The following is a 19075-nucleotide window of genomic DNA, read 5'->3' on the forward strand; positions in this document are numbered from 1 at the left end:
ACATCTTTTTTAGTTATTTGTTTAGGCGACGGTAGTCAACAAAAAACTGCAGTGTACCATCTTTTTTCTTCACGAGCCGGACTGGTGCAACCCAGGGACTAGGGGAGGGCTGAATGACATCGTCTTGAAGCATCTCCTTAATTTGACGGCTGATTGCGGCGCGTTCAGTCACACGGTAGGGTGACTGTCTGAGAGGATGCACGGTGTTATCCGTAATAATCAGATGCTTGGCCATACGTGTTCTTCCGACGCGGGAAAAAGTCGAGAAGGCATCGCCGTAGCGCTGAAGGATAATTTCTACTTGGCCTCGCTGCCGCGGCAAAAGCGCGGGGTTAATATCTTACTGGAAGTCGGGAACACCGGTGTGAACTTCTGTTGACGGCACCATGGCAAGGCTGGGCGTTCGTCGAATGTCGGCGACACCATGAATGTTTGCCAGAGTGGTCTAAAATCTGAGATGTTGGTGCTCATCTCCAAAAACGTAGGCAGAACTTCGGTTTCACCGTTTTCGAGGCAAACGAAGCCTTTGGCGACAGCAAGGCAGCGGTCATAAAGGACAATTTCTTTGCTCTCGACGACACCTTCATTCTTGCGCAGCGTCTTCGCGCCGGCAGATACCACAACGCCCAAACGGGGTGGAATTGCGACGTCATCAATGATGTAAAGAGCCGCGGGACGTTTGAAAGCACTGTAGATTGCGTTCACGGTGTAGAACGTAAGTGAGTTTGATTTAAGGTTATTGACCGTGCCTTTTTCTTTCAAAAAATCCTTGACGAGGATTACGTCCCGGGATCACTGGTCGAGTACGCCGAAGGTGGCCAGGTACGTGTACTATTCGATGGTCACTCGCGGCGTGCACTTCCTTTCGTGGCAATTATCGCCAATGCACCTGTAGTCACATAATGCAAGGAGCCCAATCCTATCACTACGTTTCAAGGGTGTTTCGATGACGAACAGGCTCAGGGCGGCATCTCACAGCGGCCGCCGAATCTATGGAGCGCATGGATTTAAATTGCAAAAATTCATGAATATAAATTTCTCATAAAGTTTGTCCTTAACATAGCGAAGCAGGAAAACCCATCCAAGTAAAAAAGATCTGTTCCTTCAGGTCCATAAAAGCGTAATTAAGAAAACGTATAACGATTCATTAGCCTTTAAAACCGCAGAAGTCTTTACCGTTTATTGTAACTGTTAGCATCATGATCAAAGTTATCATGTGAATGTGAAAATTACGATGACATCATTAACCAATTTGACCGACCTTGTTCATGGAAAGCCCACGCCACTGGCTGGCGCTGCACCTGTGCGGGCATTCATGTCGCTCTGCGACCAGGTTCTGGCCCCAGGGGTTGTCTCGCGGCCAGCGCCGATGAAGGAAGACCCCGGTTCGGCATTCATCGTGGCCTTCGCAGTGGTCGGGGCGATGACCCGAGGGTCCATTATCTTGTTTCACTTGGCTCCTCATAACCGCAAAGACCCAGCGCGTCCCCAGTAGGCCTAACAGCCGAGCTACTCTTTTCGAAGCTTCTACCCATTAGCAGAAGTCATGTGTTGTATTCTTCCACAAACTACCCGGCTAGATTTAAGGGTTTTCTTTAGAACGTCTATAGTCGTGTAGTGGTGAAGACTGGAATTCTTGCAGTGCCTAAAGCCGCCGTGGCGCATCACAAAATTTCATGTTCCTTCCTCCCTCCTTATTTCCCCGATTTTTTTTTCAAATTCACTCCTACAAATTACGTACCCCGCAACTCCTAATGCTTTAAAGCGCAGAGAAATATTGTTGCGTGACGGCAAGTCGAAGAAGATGACAGATGATAAGAGGGTAATTTAATGGCGGACGGCCTGGCCCGAGCGCTCATGCCCAAGCCACTGCGCAATTCGTCGTCTTCTAGTCCGTCACTCTACCCCGGGGCGCCGGGAGATCGTCCCGATCGCAAACGAGATGATCGACACTGAAGATGAAATTCTGTAGATGACGAAGGGCTTGAAAAATGGTTGAATATAGAACGAGGTGAAGGGCTTGCTAGCACGATAGATGAGCCGATCTTCAAATGACCCCGGTCCACGAAGCATCTGGGCCGCAGGGTGCAGGAACACCGACGGCCGAGGTTCTTGGATGCACCGAACGGCAAGGGCAAAGGGCGGTGTCCTCACGTGTGGCCAGTGTGTCGGGTCGGTCGGGCCATTCTGGTGGCGGCAACGCCCTCAGTTCCTCGTGTATTGTGGTCTGGGCGGGGGACGGGGCTGGAGTGAGCGGCGAGGTCTATTGAGATCTGGCAGGCCGGGACACAGCCGGGTGGGGCGGACCAGAGACACACGGCCGATGGCCGCGGGAGGCGCAGGGTGCTATGGCAAATCACAGGGAAGTTTTAGAGTGTAGGTTAAAGGCTTGGTGAAAAAAGGCAGCTCCACCGTTTATTCCTGCAAGTGGCACTTGGAGGGCGACTCACAATTGATAGCTGTGGGCACGAGCATGCAGTGGTGTATGGTGATAACGCGGCGAACTGGCACAAATGAAAATAACGTGAAACGTGAGCACTTCAAAAAACACTACAAAAGAGGCGGCAGTGGCGCGAAGAGATAACAGCTGCATTTCCCACCGCACTCTCTATACCTTTGCTGACGTGCGCCTCTTCCTGTTTTTTTTTTTTTGCAGCAAAAACCCGTGTGTAGAAGATTTCTCAATATTTTCCTTTTTTCACGTGATATGCACACTTTGAAACAAACAAACAACATGGCACATGTGTTACTCGGCAAGTCTTTGAAGAAGCGGCACCATGCGTACGACCTCCGGCTTGATTGGGGTGCTGAGCATTGATAACAGTAAGGTAAGCGAAAGTACATGTCTAGAGATATTTTTCAAAAGAAACAACGGCCATGAACTGCTGTGTTGTACCTCCTGAACTGACCTTTGAATTCATTTGTGTTTTTTTAGCATGCACGTGAAAGTAAATTTTCATTACCAAAATTTCAATAGAATTTTTCTCTGGGTTTCTGACATTTAATAGACCAACGCCTTTCAACAAGATCACTGCCAAGGGAAGAACATTCGCCATTTGTGTCGATGTGGTGACAAAGGAAGTGAAGAGAAAGGACAGCGAGCTCACTTTTAGCTTTGCTGATGATGATGCCATCTGTGGAAAGACGGTCAAACGAATGGTGTTGCTGGTGCAAGTGCTCTTTGATAGAAGTTGTAGTCACAAGAAGATAGTTTACGTTAGCAAATACGAATGACAGATAACGGAGCGCGTTGTTGTGAATGATACATACTGTGCAGCAGTTCGGAGGCCAAATGGCACCCGCAGGAATTCGAACAGTGCAAAAGATGTTGCGATGGCTGTCTTCGATATATCTTCCTCTATCATCGGAGTTTGGTGGTAGGCGGACACGGGCCGGTCCTCGAGAAGACCCTGTCGCCATACACTCTGCGGTGAAATCCTGGATATGTGGCAGTGCGTAGGGGTCTGGGATAGTGTGGGCACTGAGAACGCGGTAGTTGCCACATGGCCGCCAGTCCCCGGTGTTCTTGGGGACCATTTGAAGTTTGAGAAAATTACTTGAAGATGTTAGAATAATTCGAATTTCGAGCATGTGATCAAATCCAGCACGACCAATGTTGAGCTTGTCCGTTGCAAAGTGAAGTGAGTGGAAAAATACTGATGGTCCGCTATGGAGCAGATGATGACGTACCTCATGCCGAACGGGTAGAGTCCAATCCGGTGGGGCCATGAGGGTAGGGACTCTCATAACAAAGGGGTGCAAGAAGGGCGGATTGGCAACCGCGGAACATCAAGGCGTCGCCTCTTTAACTGCCTGAGCGGTCTTGTCGAGAAGACGACGACGCTAGAGGTCCACCAGAAGACCTTATTTGCTTACGAAGTCGGCCTAAAAATAGACGCGGGGGCATCGGCAACGGCGAAAAGCCGTCCTGAAACTCAAATGAGGCCCAAGTACACAGTCCTAGACCGCTGCTGGCCTTTACCGGTACACGGTAAAGGCGTGTACCTTTTACTGTTAGCAGGTAAGTAAGCATCAGGGAAGTGCACTAGTCGCGCGTAGCAGAAAAAGAATATAGTAAGATTGAAAGTTGGGCCAGTTGGTTGGGTGGTGGAAATGCTTGGGCGGTGAACTGCGCGAAAAAATTGCACTCTGAGGTTTAAGAAGATAACATTTTTTGTATTGCTTCATGGGATTACAGAATGAAATCCAAGGACATAGAGAGCGAAGGACTAATAGTGTTTCCGGCATAAAACACTGAAATGAATTATTGAGAATGAGAGAAATAGCTTGGCGGCAGTTCATAACTTCTTCAGCAGTTCTGTTTCTTTGCATACTTTGGGAGGGACTTAGCTGCAGTGCTTAAAGTGTTCGCCAAGAAAGGTCACTTCAACACGTCAAGATCTTCTTTAAAAATGCTTTGAATTAATAATTTATGTTAAAGATCCGATCTCATCGCTAGAGGTTGGCATTTCCGTTTTACACCTCTAAGCAGCACGATGCGCACAGCATCACAGCACCCCAACTTAACTCATACGCTTTTTTTCATGTGCTTTTGTTTTGCGGCTCCTTGAAAGCTTATCGAATATAAAAGAGCACCTTGCAGGTTCACCGGAAGGTGACCCCGCTTGTGAACTAGTGATGAAATCTAGCATACCCTTGCATTATTTTTTCTGTTGCAAAGTTGAAGGTGTTCAGCGATCAGGATTTCCACGACGTTCACCTTGAAGTTAACATGCGGCTCTTTGCCATTTTTATCAGAAAACGCACCAGAGAACGCTTACGCCCACTGCATGAACACCCAAGTACCTTCGACCTCGGAATCCGCCTACTCTAAACTGAAGATCACTGCAGCTATAGAAAGGAGAATGATTTTTTCTTCTGATTCTGAGAGGATCGGCACGTCATTTTAATTCAATAACATCGTAAGTGCCGTGAAGGCGAAAATTCCCCTCAACACCACCTGCTAGGTGGTGTTTAGGGAAATTTTCCTCTCTGCACCTGCCACCTATAAACCGCTTTCCTCTGTCCTCCCCTTCTCCACATGTAGGGGAGATAGCAGGGACCCCGGACGCAGATTGATCCAGCAGAAACGAAAATGACTAAGAAAATGACTATGAAAACAGCAGGCCCACGTGAAAAATATGCAGCCTCCCGGAGAACTAGATGTGCAGAAATAACGCTTAGTGGAGCTGTTCTTTTTCGCATTGCAGGGGAAGAGCAACGTAGGTCTCACATGCCCTCGAGAGTCTCAATACCCTCGAAAGCAAAAGACAGGACATCCTTCGTCGCAGCTCGTTGCTAGAGCAGCAGACACAAAATTTGTAGGTTGTGGCTGTGGGTCCCACCGGCGTGTGATTGTTTTATCTACTGGGTTATAATTAATTATATTTAAGCGATAAATCAAACACAGTATTATTATCCCATTGATAAGAATAGCAAATTTTAAAAAATCAATTCCCACTGCTACCATCGCAACGCAATACCTGCGCAACCAATACTTCCCAGCAACGTCCAAGTAAAGATGAAGTCTAGCGCTCCTGATCCCCCGGCTGTGGCCGACCATTTCACCAATTATTATATCTTCCACCTTTATTAATATTTAAATTGGCTGTAAGCAAGTTATATGAAAGTGTTGTCAGTAAAGGCACTGTTTTTCTTTCTTTGGAACGCCTCGATGTCCTATCTGCCTTTGCCATTCTGGTCAGTAGAAGAGAGCTTTGCTCAATTTGATGCAGCAAGACCCACTGTCATTTAGGGAGTGAACCCTGACTATGGCAGGCAGAAATGGGAGAAAAAGATATAAAACCCAACGCGTGATGACTTAGTTGTTCAGTGTACTACAGGATAGAGTAGCTTCTTTCTCAGCCGTCACTTGTCATTGTTTCCGCTGGTGCTCGACCGCCCAATCATGTAATCCCGCTCTTGGAGGATTGATTTGTTTTCATTTGCGTGCGCAGGAAACCGTAGAGTGTGTTCTGCGTATCACTACTTTTTATTCGTTGTATTTCGTTCCCGTCTTGAGCACTGTGTGCTATTCAGCGCAAACAGTCGCAGGCAATGGGCAGGTGCCTAATGTCGTTCACCGCAGGCTTCAAGCATGTACACAGTAATTGGGCATCACAGCGCAAGTACTACGTCGACGAAGAGTGCGTGCGCTCTTGCTGTCTGTAAAAGGATGGCTTCATTGTGCCGAGAAAAACTCCCAAGGCTTGCTGCGGAACATTATCCGCTTCTGATAGTTGAAAAGAACCTATTCAATTACAATTGCAGAACCAGAAGTAACGGCTACGCGGTGCGCATTGAGGTGGCATACGAAAAGCCCAGGTTATTAAGGCGTCACACCTGAGTACTTCAAGGCAGGTGGTGGATTGGTTCACCAATATATGAACCGCCACAAACTGTCCGTACGCTGTCCAGCGACGTTTTGGCATAGGCTGCCAACCAATTGAGGAGAAGGTGCTGAAATTCTGTCCCTTCGCCAACGCGCGTACGAGAGAACGCGGGTAGTATCTGTCACAGATCGCAAAATGATGCTGGAACTCCCGTCTTGTTCGTTGTGTCATGCAAAGAGCTCCTTTGGGCATATGAAGAATATTAGAAACGTCACTGTGCTCGCTGTGCTCACTGTGTCTCTGTAGATACTCATACTAAAAGAAACTTTGTTAAAAAGGGGCGTAACGAACGCAGAGTTCGTAACTGGTTTACCCGATTTCCAAGTCTATCGCATTGATTGCAGAGGCTCACGGGAGGGGGGGAGGGGCGGTATTGCAATTTATCGGGGTTTAACAGGTTCTGTGAACGTCTCACCCAATACCGAATCATTATGGCGCATCTGTCGTGCATCCGCCGTAACATTGCTACTTGGCGTTTGCTTCAGACCTCCGTAAACTAATACAGATTTCTCCCGTCGTCTGCACAATACTATTCATGAAGATATTTCCACCTATCCAAATGCCGACATTCTTCCTTTTGGAGATTTTGACTACCCGGACATTGATTGGCAGAACAAAGCTAGTTCCACAATAACATGTAATGCAGAGGAGAGGAACATCACTGACATGTGTTTAAATTTTAAGCTCCATCAACTAGTTTATCAACCGAATCGTGTCTTAGGAGGATCAGCAAACATCATCGACCTAATATTTTGCAACCGCACTGGAAACCAATCATGGATCAGTTATCTTCCTGAAAGAAGCGATCACAAAGTCATACATGCTCTATTTTCATTCACCTCTAACCAGAAAAAGAAATCCGACAAAACAATACTTCTTATTCACGAGGGTGATTTTAATGCAAAAACTGAAGATTTTAATGCTTTTTTTTCCATCTACAAACCCACAGTTCACACCCACTCGATTCACGGAAACTGGTTGATCTTCAATAGCAAATATATCATCTCACTAATTTGGTGACCCCAACCAGTACGTTTCAAACTAACCCCAATAAACCATGGTTTACATGGCGCCTAAAACTAATATAAAAAAACGCTTGTTTCGTACAGCACTAACGCAATGACACGCCTATCGCATGGTAAAATACTTCGAAGCCGAAAAATCATGCCTTCTGTTCGTAAAGCAACCAGCGCTCGTCCTTCACGACCTGCACACTAATCTGGACCGTAACATGCAAACTGACGCCATCTTTCTAGATTATGCTAAAGACTTTGACAAGGTTCCTAGCAGCCGTCTACTATTAAAACTTGCACAGCTGAACTTACATCCTAATATTCTTCAATGGATTGAAGAATACTGAAAAAATCGTTCGCAGCCACTCTGTCTTAATGGCCAATTGTTTAAACCCCTTCCAATTACTTCAGGCGTTGCGCCAGTGTCTGTCCTCGGTCCCCTTTTATTTATGATATATATTTAAGACTTACAGCTGCATGTTTCTTGTAGAATATGAATGTGCGCTGATGATTGTGTCATTTATCGCAGCATTAATAATATCCATGATCAACCGACTCTTCAGACAGATCGTAACAGCGTACAAATTGGTGCGATTGTTGGCTAATGCCCCTAAATCCTGCTAAATGTAACCTAATGTCCTTCACATGTCGTCAAAACCCCTATCGCTTTCGTTATTTCATTTCTGGCACACCAGTGGAGCACGTACAATCATATAAATATCTAGGAGTCGCCCGGTCTTCCTATCTATCAAGGCGCGGTCATATCACTAACATCGTTTCAGCATCGAAAAAAACACTAGGTTTTCTTAAGCGCCACCTCCTTGCTTCATCACATCTAAAATTAATCGCATATAAATCACTTTTAAGACCCCAAATTGGAATAAGCATTTACTGTCTGCAGCCCATATGAAGCCCGTGTAATCATGGCAGTAAAAGCCGTTCTAAATCGTGCCGCCAGATTCATTCATTCCGCATATTGATGCGATGAGAGTGTTTCATCTTTAAAAAGAAAATCTCAAATCCATCATTCTCTTTACGTCGCCGCAACGCAAGCCTCGCCATTTATCACAGGGTGTTTTATTCCCCTCTCAATCAAGAACCTCAATCCTTGGTAGCGAGCTGATGACATGAGTTGATCGGAGACCGGCCAGAGCGACGGCGGCGTCGAATAAGGAATAAAAATGTTATGCAACTTGTCGCCAGCTGTTGCAACGCTGAACTACTTCCACAGGTAATCTGTGATGCACGAAACAGAGATTCACGTTAGTGCGTACCTTCACTGATAATGAAAAATAAGCTTGGTTGTTACACAAAACAGCACATTTTGAAACAACGTATTATATAATTCTTCTCCAAAAGATAGCTGGACATTGAGCAAAGCTTTTTATGTCAGTTTGCTCATTCTTCAATGCAGCCGGCACGCGGCATTATCGCTCTGTTTGTGATGCAAGGAGCGAACCGCTTAATCGCGATTGATCGCGTCCAGGCGGAGCAGATTCTAGGCTATTGTGGTTGCTTTGCTCACCGTATCTCAAAGGTTCGTTGTTGGCTTTAAATTGAGCGCAGCCGAGAGCGGCAAACATTCTGTTCGATGACTGACGAGCACGCTTGTTGCTTCGGTTACGCCAAGTCATTCTTTGGGGGCGCAAGTCAACCTAAATAAAGAGTTCCTTTTCAAAGAACCTTTTGCTGCCTTTCTGCTCGCTGTACCTCCGTCACTACTCCTTGAAAATATGTTGAGCTTCCTGGATATGCTTTACCTTATTTATTATACAATGCATATAGTTCGCGCTTGGCAGGTATTAGTGGCTTACGTTTTTTGATCCTGGAACAAAAAATAGAACGGCGTCACGACGCTTAATAAAGCTATGTATATAAATAAACATGTAAATAAATGTAACTAGTAATACCCGCACCTCCACCGAGGATGCTACGGGGATATACTATTTACATTTATTTACAAGTGTTGGGAGTTAGAATAAAGAGTTCATAGCAGGGAGCACCAACACGAACTGGGAGCTGCAATAACCTCATCTTCTTTGTTCTTCCTTTCACGCGAGAGGTGTCTTCGTCTTCCACTGCCACTTCGTCGTAAAAATATTGTTGCACTTCTTGGTAAATTATCCTCGCAGACTCCATTCTCCCTGGTCGAAATGGAAGCTTGTTCTCAAGATGTTATGGTCATTATGAGGTGTTTAATGATTTAAATTACCGTCACGGTTTGCTCTTTGTCATTTCGCAACACAGAAATATTAGTTGTTCTTGCGAACTGGTGGACCTCAAACGCAACGGCAATTCAACTCCAGTGCTCTCAAAAGTAGTGCAAGCAGAATGCCTTGAAAGAGTCAATGTAAAGCGAAACCTTGTTTGTGACAATTGTTCTTGAAAAGAGTTCTTTGCATTGTTCTTTCTTACAGCGTGCACGTTCTCAAATTTTAAATAACTGCTTTCATAAGAAGCTGTGTAGTGCTGAAATATGATCGGTTGCTAAAGAAGCCCAAAAAAATTAGCGTGCTAAAGAAAATTTACATCCTAATAATTTTGCACCAAAACAAATTACCGAAACAGGAATATAAAGAAATAGAGTCTTCAAATGCTTAAAAAGGTTTATTTAAATATTTTACAGCATACCACTGTCTTTATTGGCTCTGTACTTCAACGTAGTCCTCCCCGTGCTTTGTCAGCGCGAATTGGCGAAACCAACTCTGCCAAATCCGTCCGACTCGCTGGTAGGTGCTACGAGCACAGTGTAGACGTTCCTTAGGAACGGATGTCCCAGATGCCACGTTACGCCTCTGTCTTGGGGTGCCTCTGCGAAGCCGCTGTAGCAGAGCTTGTCGGCGAATGTCTCCACCTTAAAAGAAGAGAAACTCAGTACTTATGAAGCAAATTTCGTGGTTTAAGTTCCTAAGAATAGAAGGCTCACCATAGCACTGCTATGATATCTCAAGATCTGCACCCTTATATTTATAACAAGAAGGTTTTGATGAGTATTTGATATAAATAGTGGTGCGAATTCCTTGCTCTTTAGATACTTATTGAGAAACCTTGAAAAAAATTGGCTTGGGTATAGCAGTCTTCGCCGGTTTTGTAAGATGTCTCTGGAACTTACACTCGTTTATGAGGTGTAAGCCTAGTACTGAGCCTCTTTTGTCTATGGGCTTTTTCACACACAACAAAAAAACAGCCGGGCGCATATCGAGCCCACGCTTTTGGCCTTAGTAGGTTTGCCTTCCTGGCTCGTTCACTCCGCCTGCGGAAGTAAGGATCGTGTCGTTAAAATATCGTGCAGTCTGGTGTAACTAAGCACCCTACCTGACACATGCAAGGCACTTAAAACGCAGCTGTGGAAACAGTTCCAAAGGATCCAAGAGTTGTCTCCATCAGCGAGTGCCCCAACTCTAATTAGAGCGAAAGCAGTAATCTGGAGGTTCAGAGCCTAGCAAAGTCGTCGCTTTCTTGTACGTTCGGGAGCGCGAGCCACCTGGCCGCGAAGAACAGAGTCTGCCACTTAGAGGTAATGCCTTCCTTCGAGTTTTAGGTCAGATATGCTATCTGCGATTTGGAGCCTCGTAGACTACCTTCTACGAGAAGGCAAGAAGGCAAGAAGACACGGCAACTGCAGCAGGGGGCGGCAGAAGGTTGGGTGGGCGGATGACATGGGCGGATGACTTTCCAATAGCGCGTGAATATTCTAGTAGTAACCAGAAGTGAACTGATCGTACCCACAGACTCTTTTTTTTCTTCCAAGTTCGGCACACTGCTCGGTTTTAAGGATGGCCAATATGCATTGTCGAAGCGTGATTTATTCTTGCGGAGTGAAAGGCAAACGTGAAAGCGAAAAATATTCATGCGTTTCTGCCTAGAAAAAATGTCTGTGCAAATCTTTATCATATACTGGAAACGCCTGTAGACTTCCGAAGAGAACGTCGACTGCGTTGCAATTCAACGTTCTTGAAGCGAAATATTACTGTGTGCTTGCATTTCATGTGACGCAGGTGGCGTTCCTTGCAACTCAGAGTAGAGCGGAAGATTTCTATACCTTTGTCATGTTTTGTACACAGAGATTTCATCTGTCTCAGTGAGGCGAACTTTAAAAAGTATCAATCACGCAAGTTTAACGCATGTTCCTCCTGGGCAAGGCAAAAGAAAGCTAGTGTTGATTGTTTACAGGACAAAGAATAGAGGCTGGAATACAACTCGACTTTCCAGAAAGTTGGTCACATATGCAGCGTGCAAGCGGACAGAAAGGCCTATGGCTAGGTAGTGATCTTTTTTGATAAACTTGAGCAGCCGTGCAAAGTGAATGCAGAATATGAAATGTTGACTTCCACAATTGCCCCTTGGAAACTCTCTTGGGATGATGTAGGACTGTACAGTGCCCGCTTACCTCCGAAGTGTGTTCATTAATGCGCTGAATCACTCTTCATTAATGCGTTGAATCACAACAGCATATGATCTAGCTGAAAGCAGGAGAGGGATGCTTTTTTGAAGTCATTGAAGCTTTCCTTCGACACAGGAGTGACAGGGCATGGACACTCATTCATTTGTGGAATGCGCCCACTCACTTCAGGATGTGAGGACTGCAAAATACTTCAGGGCGATTTAGTAAAGTGCTTAGTGCTCTTTTGTTTTGTTTTCTCGTCTGTATATGCGGTATGTCCCAATAAATTTTTTCCGTTTGATAGGGAACACTTACTCTGTCTTTCTGCGTCTCCGTCCAAAGCTTTGCTGTGCCTCGATAACATGAACCCTTACCAAGACGTCCAATTTTCCACCCTTTTATGATTCAGTCATCTTCCCTGCTGCCTATGCGCACGAGGCCAGCAGAATTTGTGGCATAACGCTTTAAAATAGATTGCCTTTAGTTGACGTTTGCAAGAAAACAGTCATTGTTCAGGTCGGCTGCGCTGACAATTTTTTCGACAAATCACAACACTATTCTTTCCCCATAGCGCCAGGAAGGCCAAGAAAAGTGAATGTATCAAATACTATCCTTTCCCCATAGCGCTAGAAAGGCGAAAAAAAGTTAATGGTTCACATATTTTGTGGCGTTCTGTTTCATTCAGAGTGCCTCAAGTTTTTCTGATAGCTTAGCCTGCGGTGCTTAGAGATCGATCGAACCTCACCGTGCCTGTTTGGCTCTGGACGATACACCTATTCATATCTGTAGTGGCTGCTCAGAGGAGAAATAGAGGACATTTTTTCCCTGGCTTGCAGTCCCTGACATAAAGAATTTACTCCTGCCCTGAAGACTTCTTGCACAAGAAAAGTTACAATAACCGCAACAAAAAACTAGTGCCCATGGCACTCTGAGCTCTTTTCTTACTGCTATATCTGAAGGGTGAACACTGCATTGCAAAAAGCTTAAATCGTTGAGTTTTTGTTGCTATATTTTGTTTTTCAGGCCCAAAACTTCAGCGTACCCTCCCGTTGAGCAGTTGGATGAGCAGAAAGTCAACAAGGTGGACCGCAAATTGGCGCAGCCTAAGAGGCGCTGCGAGGTGGATAATTTGTGGAAGAGGTAGTGGGATATGCGTTTCGTCTTGTGTGAGCGCCATTAAGTGCAGTGGTGAAGTTGACGATCGTTTTTTTTTGTCTTTCAACTTTTAAAAAATTTCTAACCGGTCCACCGTACCGCAAACGAAATTTTATCACGCTTTGAGACGTGGAGCGTTTCCGATCTTCCTCGCCCCTTAAAACTGGAAAGCGGTAGTAGGGGTACAGCGAAATAATTAGTTTTTGTTAATTGGGTGTTTAACGTCCCATAGCGACTAAGGCTATGAGGACGCAGTAGTGAAGGGCTCCGAAAATTTCTACCACCTGGGCTTCTTTAACGTGCACTGACATCGCACAGTTCACGGGGCTCTAGAATTTCACCTCCATTGAAATTCGACCGCGGCGTCCTGGATCAAACCCGACTCTTTCGTGTCAGCAGCCGAGCACCTTGACCACTGAACCACCGCGGCGGCTGTACAGCGTAAGAAAAAAGGAAATAATTTTTTTTCTCCTCAATATTTTCAAATATTCATTATTTACTTAAGTGTGAAGAGCCACGGAGGAATCAATAGTCGGTGCAAATAGTGCAAATTTTAAAGGATATCCTGCCTCTTGAAGGAGCACCGGGAAGGAAGCGAAAATGGCCTTTATACCTTCATTTATGTATTCTAATCGCAAAGAGGTTTTTTGCAGTGAAAAATAACTCTAACGTGCTATAAAATGCGAAAAAAAATGAGGTTTAGTAATCAGCGCTACTCTGTATTAAAAAACAAACCGCGCTGACGTCAATGCTTAATCTGAGCCCAAAGCGCTGTCGAAAATTAGGGTGGCAGTTCGGGGGACTTCGTTTGTCCTGGCTAAGCCTGTAGCACAACAATGTGGACAAATTAGAACTAATTAACAAGCGCTAACCTTCAACATTGTTGGAAGTTAGAGTACGTGTTACCTCAACCTCTACGTGTCTTTCGAGCGCGAAGAGTTTCGTCGCTATGGCTAAACCACACTGCCGTCCACTCCCGGTCCTTGAGCACGGAGTACTTTTCAGCATCAACCTGACAGCTTCAAATAAGAACCCCGAATATATCTTCGGTCTTAAAGTATATTTTTCTCAGCTATTAAATCATCTTTTGCGGCTCAATAAATGTCGACACTCAAGAATCTAAAGAATTAAATGCAGCAACAAAAAAATTCAATAAAATTGCTCCCAGTGTCCTACTGAAAGTGGCACTGCCAATTCAGGCTGTTGAACACAGGGGAAGTATAGAAAAACCTTGAAATTTGCATCGCTCACTTACCTCCACCACGTATTCTTTAGGGCGGAGGTTGAACTCTCGTCCAGCGGCAGCGAACTTTATGTCAGGAAGGCGCCTGACGTTTCGGCAGTTCACTTCGTACTGAAAGAGAGGGACGAAGAACAACAGCGTCTTTATATGCAGCATTATTTGTAAATTTCACAAACGCATTGAACAGTGCATTTCATATGGAACCAATTTAAGGTAATGAGACATTTCAGGCCTAAAGTATAGGTTAGTTCTGGAAACAGACCTGTACAGAGGTCGCAAGTAAGAATAGATATATTGTGATGGTTTTCCGTCCTTTTTGCAGAAGAAAATAAAACTTTTCCTACGCTGCTTGCCAGCAGTGCGGGGTGTGAAGCTGAGCCACAGCTACATCTCGACTCTGAAAGTACTGTCCTCATAAGCGAGGATGTGGGTGAACCCAGCAAGGATTAACCCCAAAAGAGCATGACGAATGTAAGGATGCAGTTTGTTGTCAGCAGAATCACGGCCAGATTTTACTTTGCAGCACGTTCAATGACAAAGGCGCTGATAAATTCCTCGAACAATGGCTTAGAGCTGAATTCAGTTTAAATTCCAATTAAGTTTATTTAAACTTCACAGGTTCATGACGCTGCCGCTGTGGATCAGTGGTTATGACGCTGGGCTGCTGACCCAAATGACGCGGGTTTGATCCCGGCCGCGGCGGTCGAATTTCGATGGAGGCGAAATTCTAGAAGCCCGTGTACTGTTCGATGTCAGTGCACATTAAAGAACCGCAGGTGGTCGAAATTTCCGGAGCCCTTGACTACGGCATCCCTCAAAGACTGAGTCGCTTTGGGACGTAAAACCATATAAACCATAAACCAAAGGTTCATGATTAAAGAAGATTATCCTCTCTATAGTTCTAGTCTACACAAGTAGGGCGTGCCTCACAGTAAAAACATAGTGTTCCTGCCATTGCATAATATTGGCCAAGTTGATCACAGCACACAAAATATACAATGACCGACAGAGTAAACTGGCAATGCTTCGTGCCGTCTACTCTGAGGTCCCTTTTTCTTTTATTGAGCACAGTGACCAAACAGGAATGTGTAACCAACTAGCTCACCATCTCATCATGTTCAAAAGCATATGTGCTTTTAAACGCTTCTGACACGCAGAGGTTCGGCCGCATTGGTGCCCGTCACAGCCAGCAGTGTAGTTTCTGTGTTAAAATGCACTCTCCCTTTGAAGAATCTTGCGGAAAAAGAACTCTTTAAGCAGCCTTCCAAGATGGCTCATTTATCTAAACTACCTTCACCACTCTCATCGGCCGAATAACTTAGTTTCTTAAATTTGGCCATGTGAAAATCTTGACGTGCTTTGACACGCATATATTCAGCTAAAAAATGGCTGGCAGTTTAGCATTTCTAAGCATTAAATATTGTTTCAAAACACAGTTTTTTTCACGTAAACACCATCGCCACGTACCTGAATGTGAGATCTAGGTGTACAGTGAACCAGGAAGTCTGTCATGCCTGTGCTCAACTTTTTTTTTATCGTCAGTGCCTATTTACAAAATCTGCATCCGTGCGCTAAAGTAGAGAGACCACGCTAGCTCATTGAAATGCATGCCAGCGCTTTCTCAGGGTCCAACATCTCTCGTCAGGCTCAGCCCTGACGAAATATGTTAATTAGCCTGTCTGCCCATATACCTCTGTCAGGCACAACTTTATATAGAAAAAAAATCTCAATCAGCGCCATTCGCATGGACTCTCGACTTTCGCGTACAACTGTGCGCCAGCCGCCTATGCTGCACTGCCGCGTTTCTGCATCATTGTTGTCAACGCCAAGGCGTATTTCTAGTGCCATGCTTCTGCCACAGAGTGGTCCACTTCAACGCATGATGCGCATGAACGCATGTTGCGCATGTCGCGCATGTCTCTCTGTCACTGCTGCAACATAGATCCAAGAGCAATATTCGTTTGATGATAGACGGGGATTTGTTGATGATTCTTTGATTGACAGTTGATTAGTTTCTGAAGACCACTATGTTGAATGCACATCCCGAGAGTGCTTTGTAGTTTAACACAAAAGCGCGTTGGGCTGCCGCGATAGTCTGGAGCTCTCGCGCAGTGGTCAGCGAAACTGATTTGCTCACGCCGCGGCGAGTTGGAACCCCAGTCGGGAATATTTATTTCATTCATTTTCATTTACAAGTTCCACTTGGCACAAACCCACGAACATCGCGAGATCTTACTCACGGTTTACCTATCGGAATAGTGCTAGCGCACTAATATGTGTCATTGCTCATTTATTCCTGCTTCAGAAAGCGGGATACCTTAAGTAGGAAGAATCGAGAAAAGTTCGAGGAAGAATCGAGACCCCGTTAAGCTATTAGCAGACCCCCGTTAAGCTAATAGCTTAACGCGGATCTCGGTTCTGGCAGTCTTGTTGCCATAGGTAGCATAAGAGGGCTCTCGCACAGTTTCCGCCCTCGCCATTAGATGACGTTCTACGTCACACTCGCGGTATTACAAGACGTGCTACGTCCACCGCTGTGGTCGAGGGTGGCGCTGGTGAACACTCTCAAGGTTCGCTTACACCCAGTAAACATAAATACCCATGAAAGCAGCAGATTGCACAGCCGTCGCCGTAGCTCAGTTGGTAAGAGCACCGGACGCGATATTCGGAGGTCGTGGGTTCGGATCCCACCGGCGGCATGGTTGTTTTTTCTGCTGCTTTATAAGTAATTTTCATTAAACCGATTGATTGGCACTAAAAATTTAAAAAAAAATTAAAAGCATTCCCCTATGCACCTTGGCTTCGGTGACCGTTGGCTTCCAATATATACATATATATTTATACACACACACACACACACACACACACACACACACACACACACACACACACACACACACACACACACACATATATAAACATATATATATATATATATATATATATATATATATATATATATATATATATATATATATATATATATATATATATATATATATATATATATATATATATATAGTTGAAAACGCATCATTTAGCCATAGATTTATTTTGAGTCCACGTTTCGGACAGAGCCTGTCTTTTCACACGACTGAGGTTACAGGGGTCTTCTTCCTCTTCTTAAGGAGTTGGCACTGGCACACATGTACGACACATGAACAAAAGAAACAAACGGAGGCAAAGAATACTAGAAAAGATACAATTAGAAAGGGAAAAAAAGGGAACAAATTAAAAAGAAAAACGTGTTGTCCCCCGCCGCCCACCCCGCAGCCGCGGAAAGCCGACCCCGGACGAGGAAAAAAAAAAAAGGAAAACACGGAGCGGGAGGGGATAATGGCTACCCATCAAGGCAACAGAGCGGCGGCGTGTAAGGTGCACAGGAGCAGACGGTGGCGGGATCGCCCTACACACAAAAGTTAAAGACGCGTGCACTCGCGTGCCCCGACCATAAAGAGTAAACAAATAAACAGAATAAAATGCAGACAGGGCCGGAGCTTCCGTCAACTGGAACCACTTCGGCAGCCAGAGCCAAGGCCGAATCAGCGGCGCCGTGAGCTTAACTAGACACACGTGCACTGTGCATGAAAACACCCAGACACACAACAGTAAAACATCCGAGCTCATGGCAGTGTCGTATGGCGGCTCAATGACAATGGCGGGAGCATTTAAGCGAGTAAGGTGTACAGAAACAGACGGTGGCGGAAGTGTCCAACATATATAAATTGGAGATGCTTGCACTCGCGTGACCTGACCAGATAAAGTAAACAAATAAACAGAATAAAATGCAGACAGGACAGGAGACTTCCGTCATCTATTACCATTTCGGCAGCCCGAGTCAAGGTAGAATCAGCGGCGCCGTGAGCTTAACTACACACACGTGCACAGTGCCTGAAAACACCCACAAAGAAAATAAAGTGGAAAAGCATCTGAGTTCGGGCAAGTGTGGTGTGGGAGGTAAATGTGAATGGTGTGAGCACTTAGGCAAGGGTTCTTCAATTGCACACCGTCGGCAAGGTAATCGAACTGAGAAGATAGGGGCGGGATGGGGTAGGGAATGAAGAAATTTGTGTGAGCTTGAAAAAGATGTCGCTGGCAAGAAACGACCGTGGTATGTCAAGCTGGCTCTCGTAATGTCGGCAACAGCCCTGCAAGGGGCGGATGGAGGACAATACACCTGGACTTTCATTATTGCCGTGAGGAATTGTTTCAAATTTGCAAATGACCTACGACTCGCGTTGTTCTCTTTCCAGGGTGTTGTGGAACCCACCCTGTAGGACTGTTAACTTAATTGCATCAAATGGGTGGTTTCGCTCATTAATGTGTTTTGACAAGGGAAGGTTGGCTAGGGATAAGATATGCGCACGGTGGTTAATAAAGCGAATTCGTAGAGGGTTGACGGTCTGTCCAATGTACTGCATACTGCACACACTGCATTCTAGGAAGTATATTACCTTGCAGGAATCACAATCAAAGTTGCCATTAATTTCTCATTTGAAGCCTGAAGCTGTGCTTACTGCACAGCTTGATGTTTGTATGTGTTTGCAGACCTAGCATCTACTTTTTCCACAGGGCCGGCACCCCAAAACCGGCTGATTATTTGTTTTTGAGTGTACTAGAATATTTTTAATGTTTTTTTGGTCGTCTGTAGACCACGTGAGGTGGAGCAGTGAAAATTTTGGTGAGGCGCTCGCATTGTTCGAGTATGTTGAAATGTTTTCTGAGAATTTTGTCTACGTTAGGCGGGTTACTGGTGAAGGTAAGTACGAGATTTGCCCTGTGGTCTGTTTCCTCCTTGTAGTGACATCCCTCCAGTATTTGCTCTCGGTTGAGTTTAGATGCCTTTTCAATGGCATCGTCGACAATGGCGGGGGGGTATCGTTGCTTA

General features: G+C 45.2%; 1 protein-coding gene across 2 annotated transcripts in view; it reads right to left on the reverse strand.

Annotated features, from left to right (window-relative positions):
* The window catches only part of LOC144132640 (lysosomal aspartic protease-like), a 276547-nt gene that overhangs the window by 245816 nt on the left and 11656 nt on the right, over positions 1-19075 (reverse strand). The window contains exon 4 of one of the 2 annotated variants that reach the window (XM_077665194.1): positions 14200-14298. The exons of the other annotated variant lie outside the window; for it this stretch is intronic. Within the exon in view, the coding sequence (XP_077521320.1) occupies positions 14200-14298 (99 nt within the window). The remainder of the gene's footprint in view (positions 1-14199; positions 14299-19075) is intronic. 2 annotated transcript variants of the gene reach the window in all.

Source organism: Amblyomma americanum, chromosome 5 (assembly GCF_052857255.1).
Source record: "Amblyomma americanum isolate KBUSLIRL-KWMA chromosome 5, ASM5285725v1, whole genome shotgun sequence".
NCBI classification, from domain to species: domain Eukaryota; kingdom Metazoa; phylum Arthropoda; class Arachnida; order Ixodida; family Ixodidae; genus Amblyomma; species Amblyomma americanum.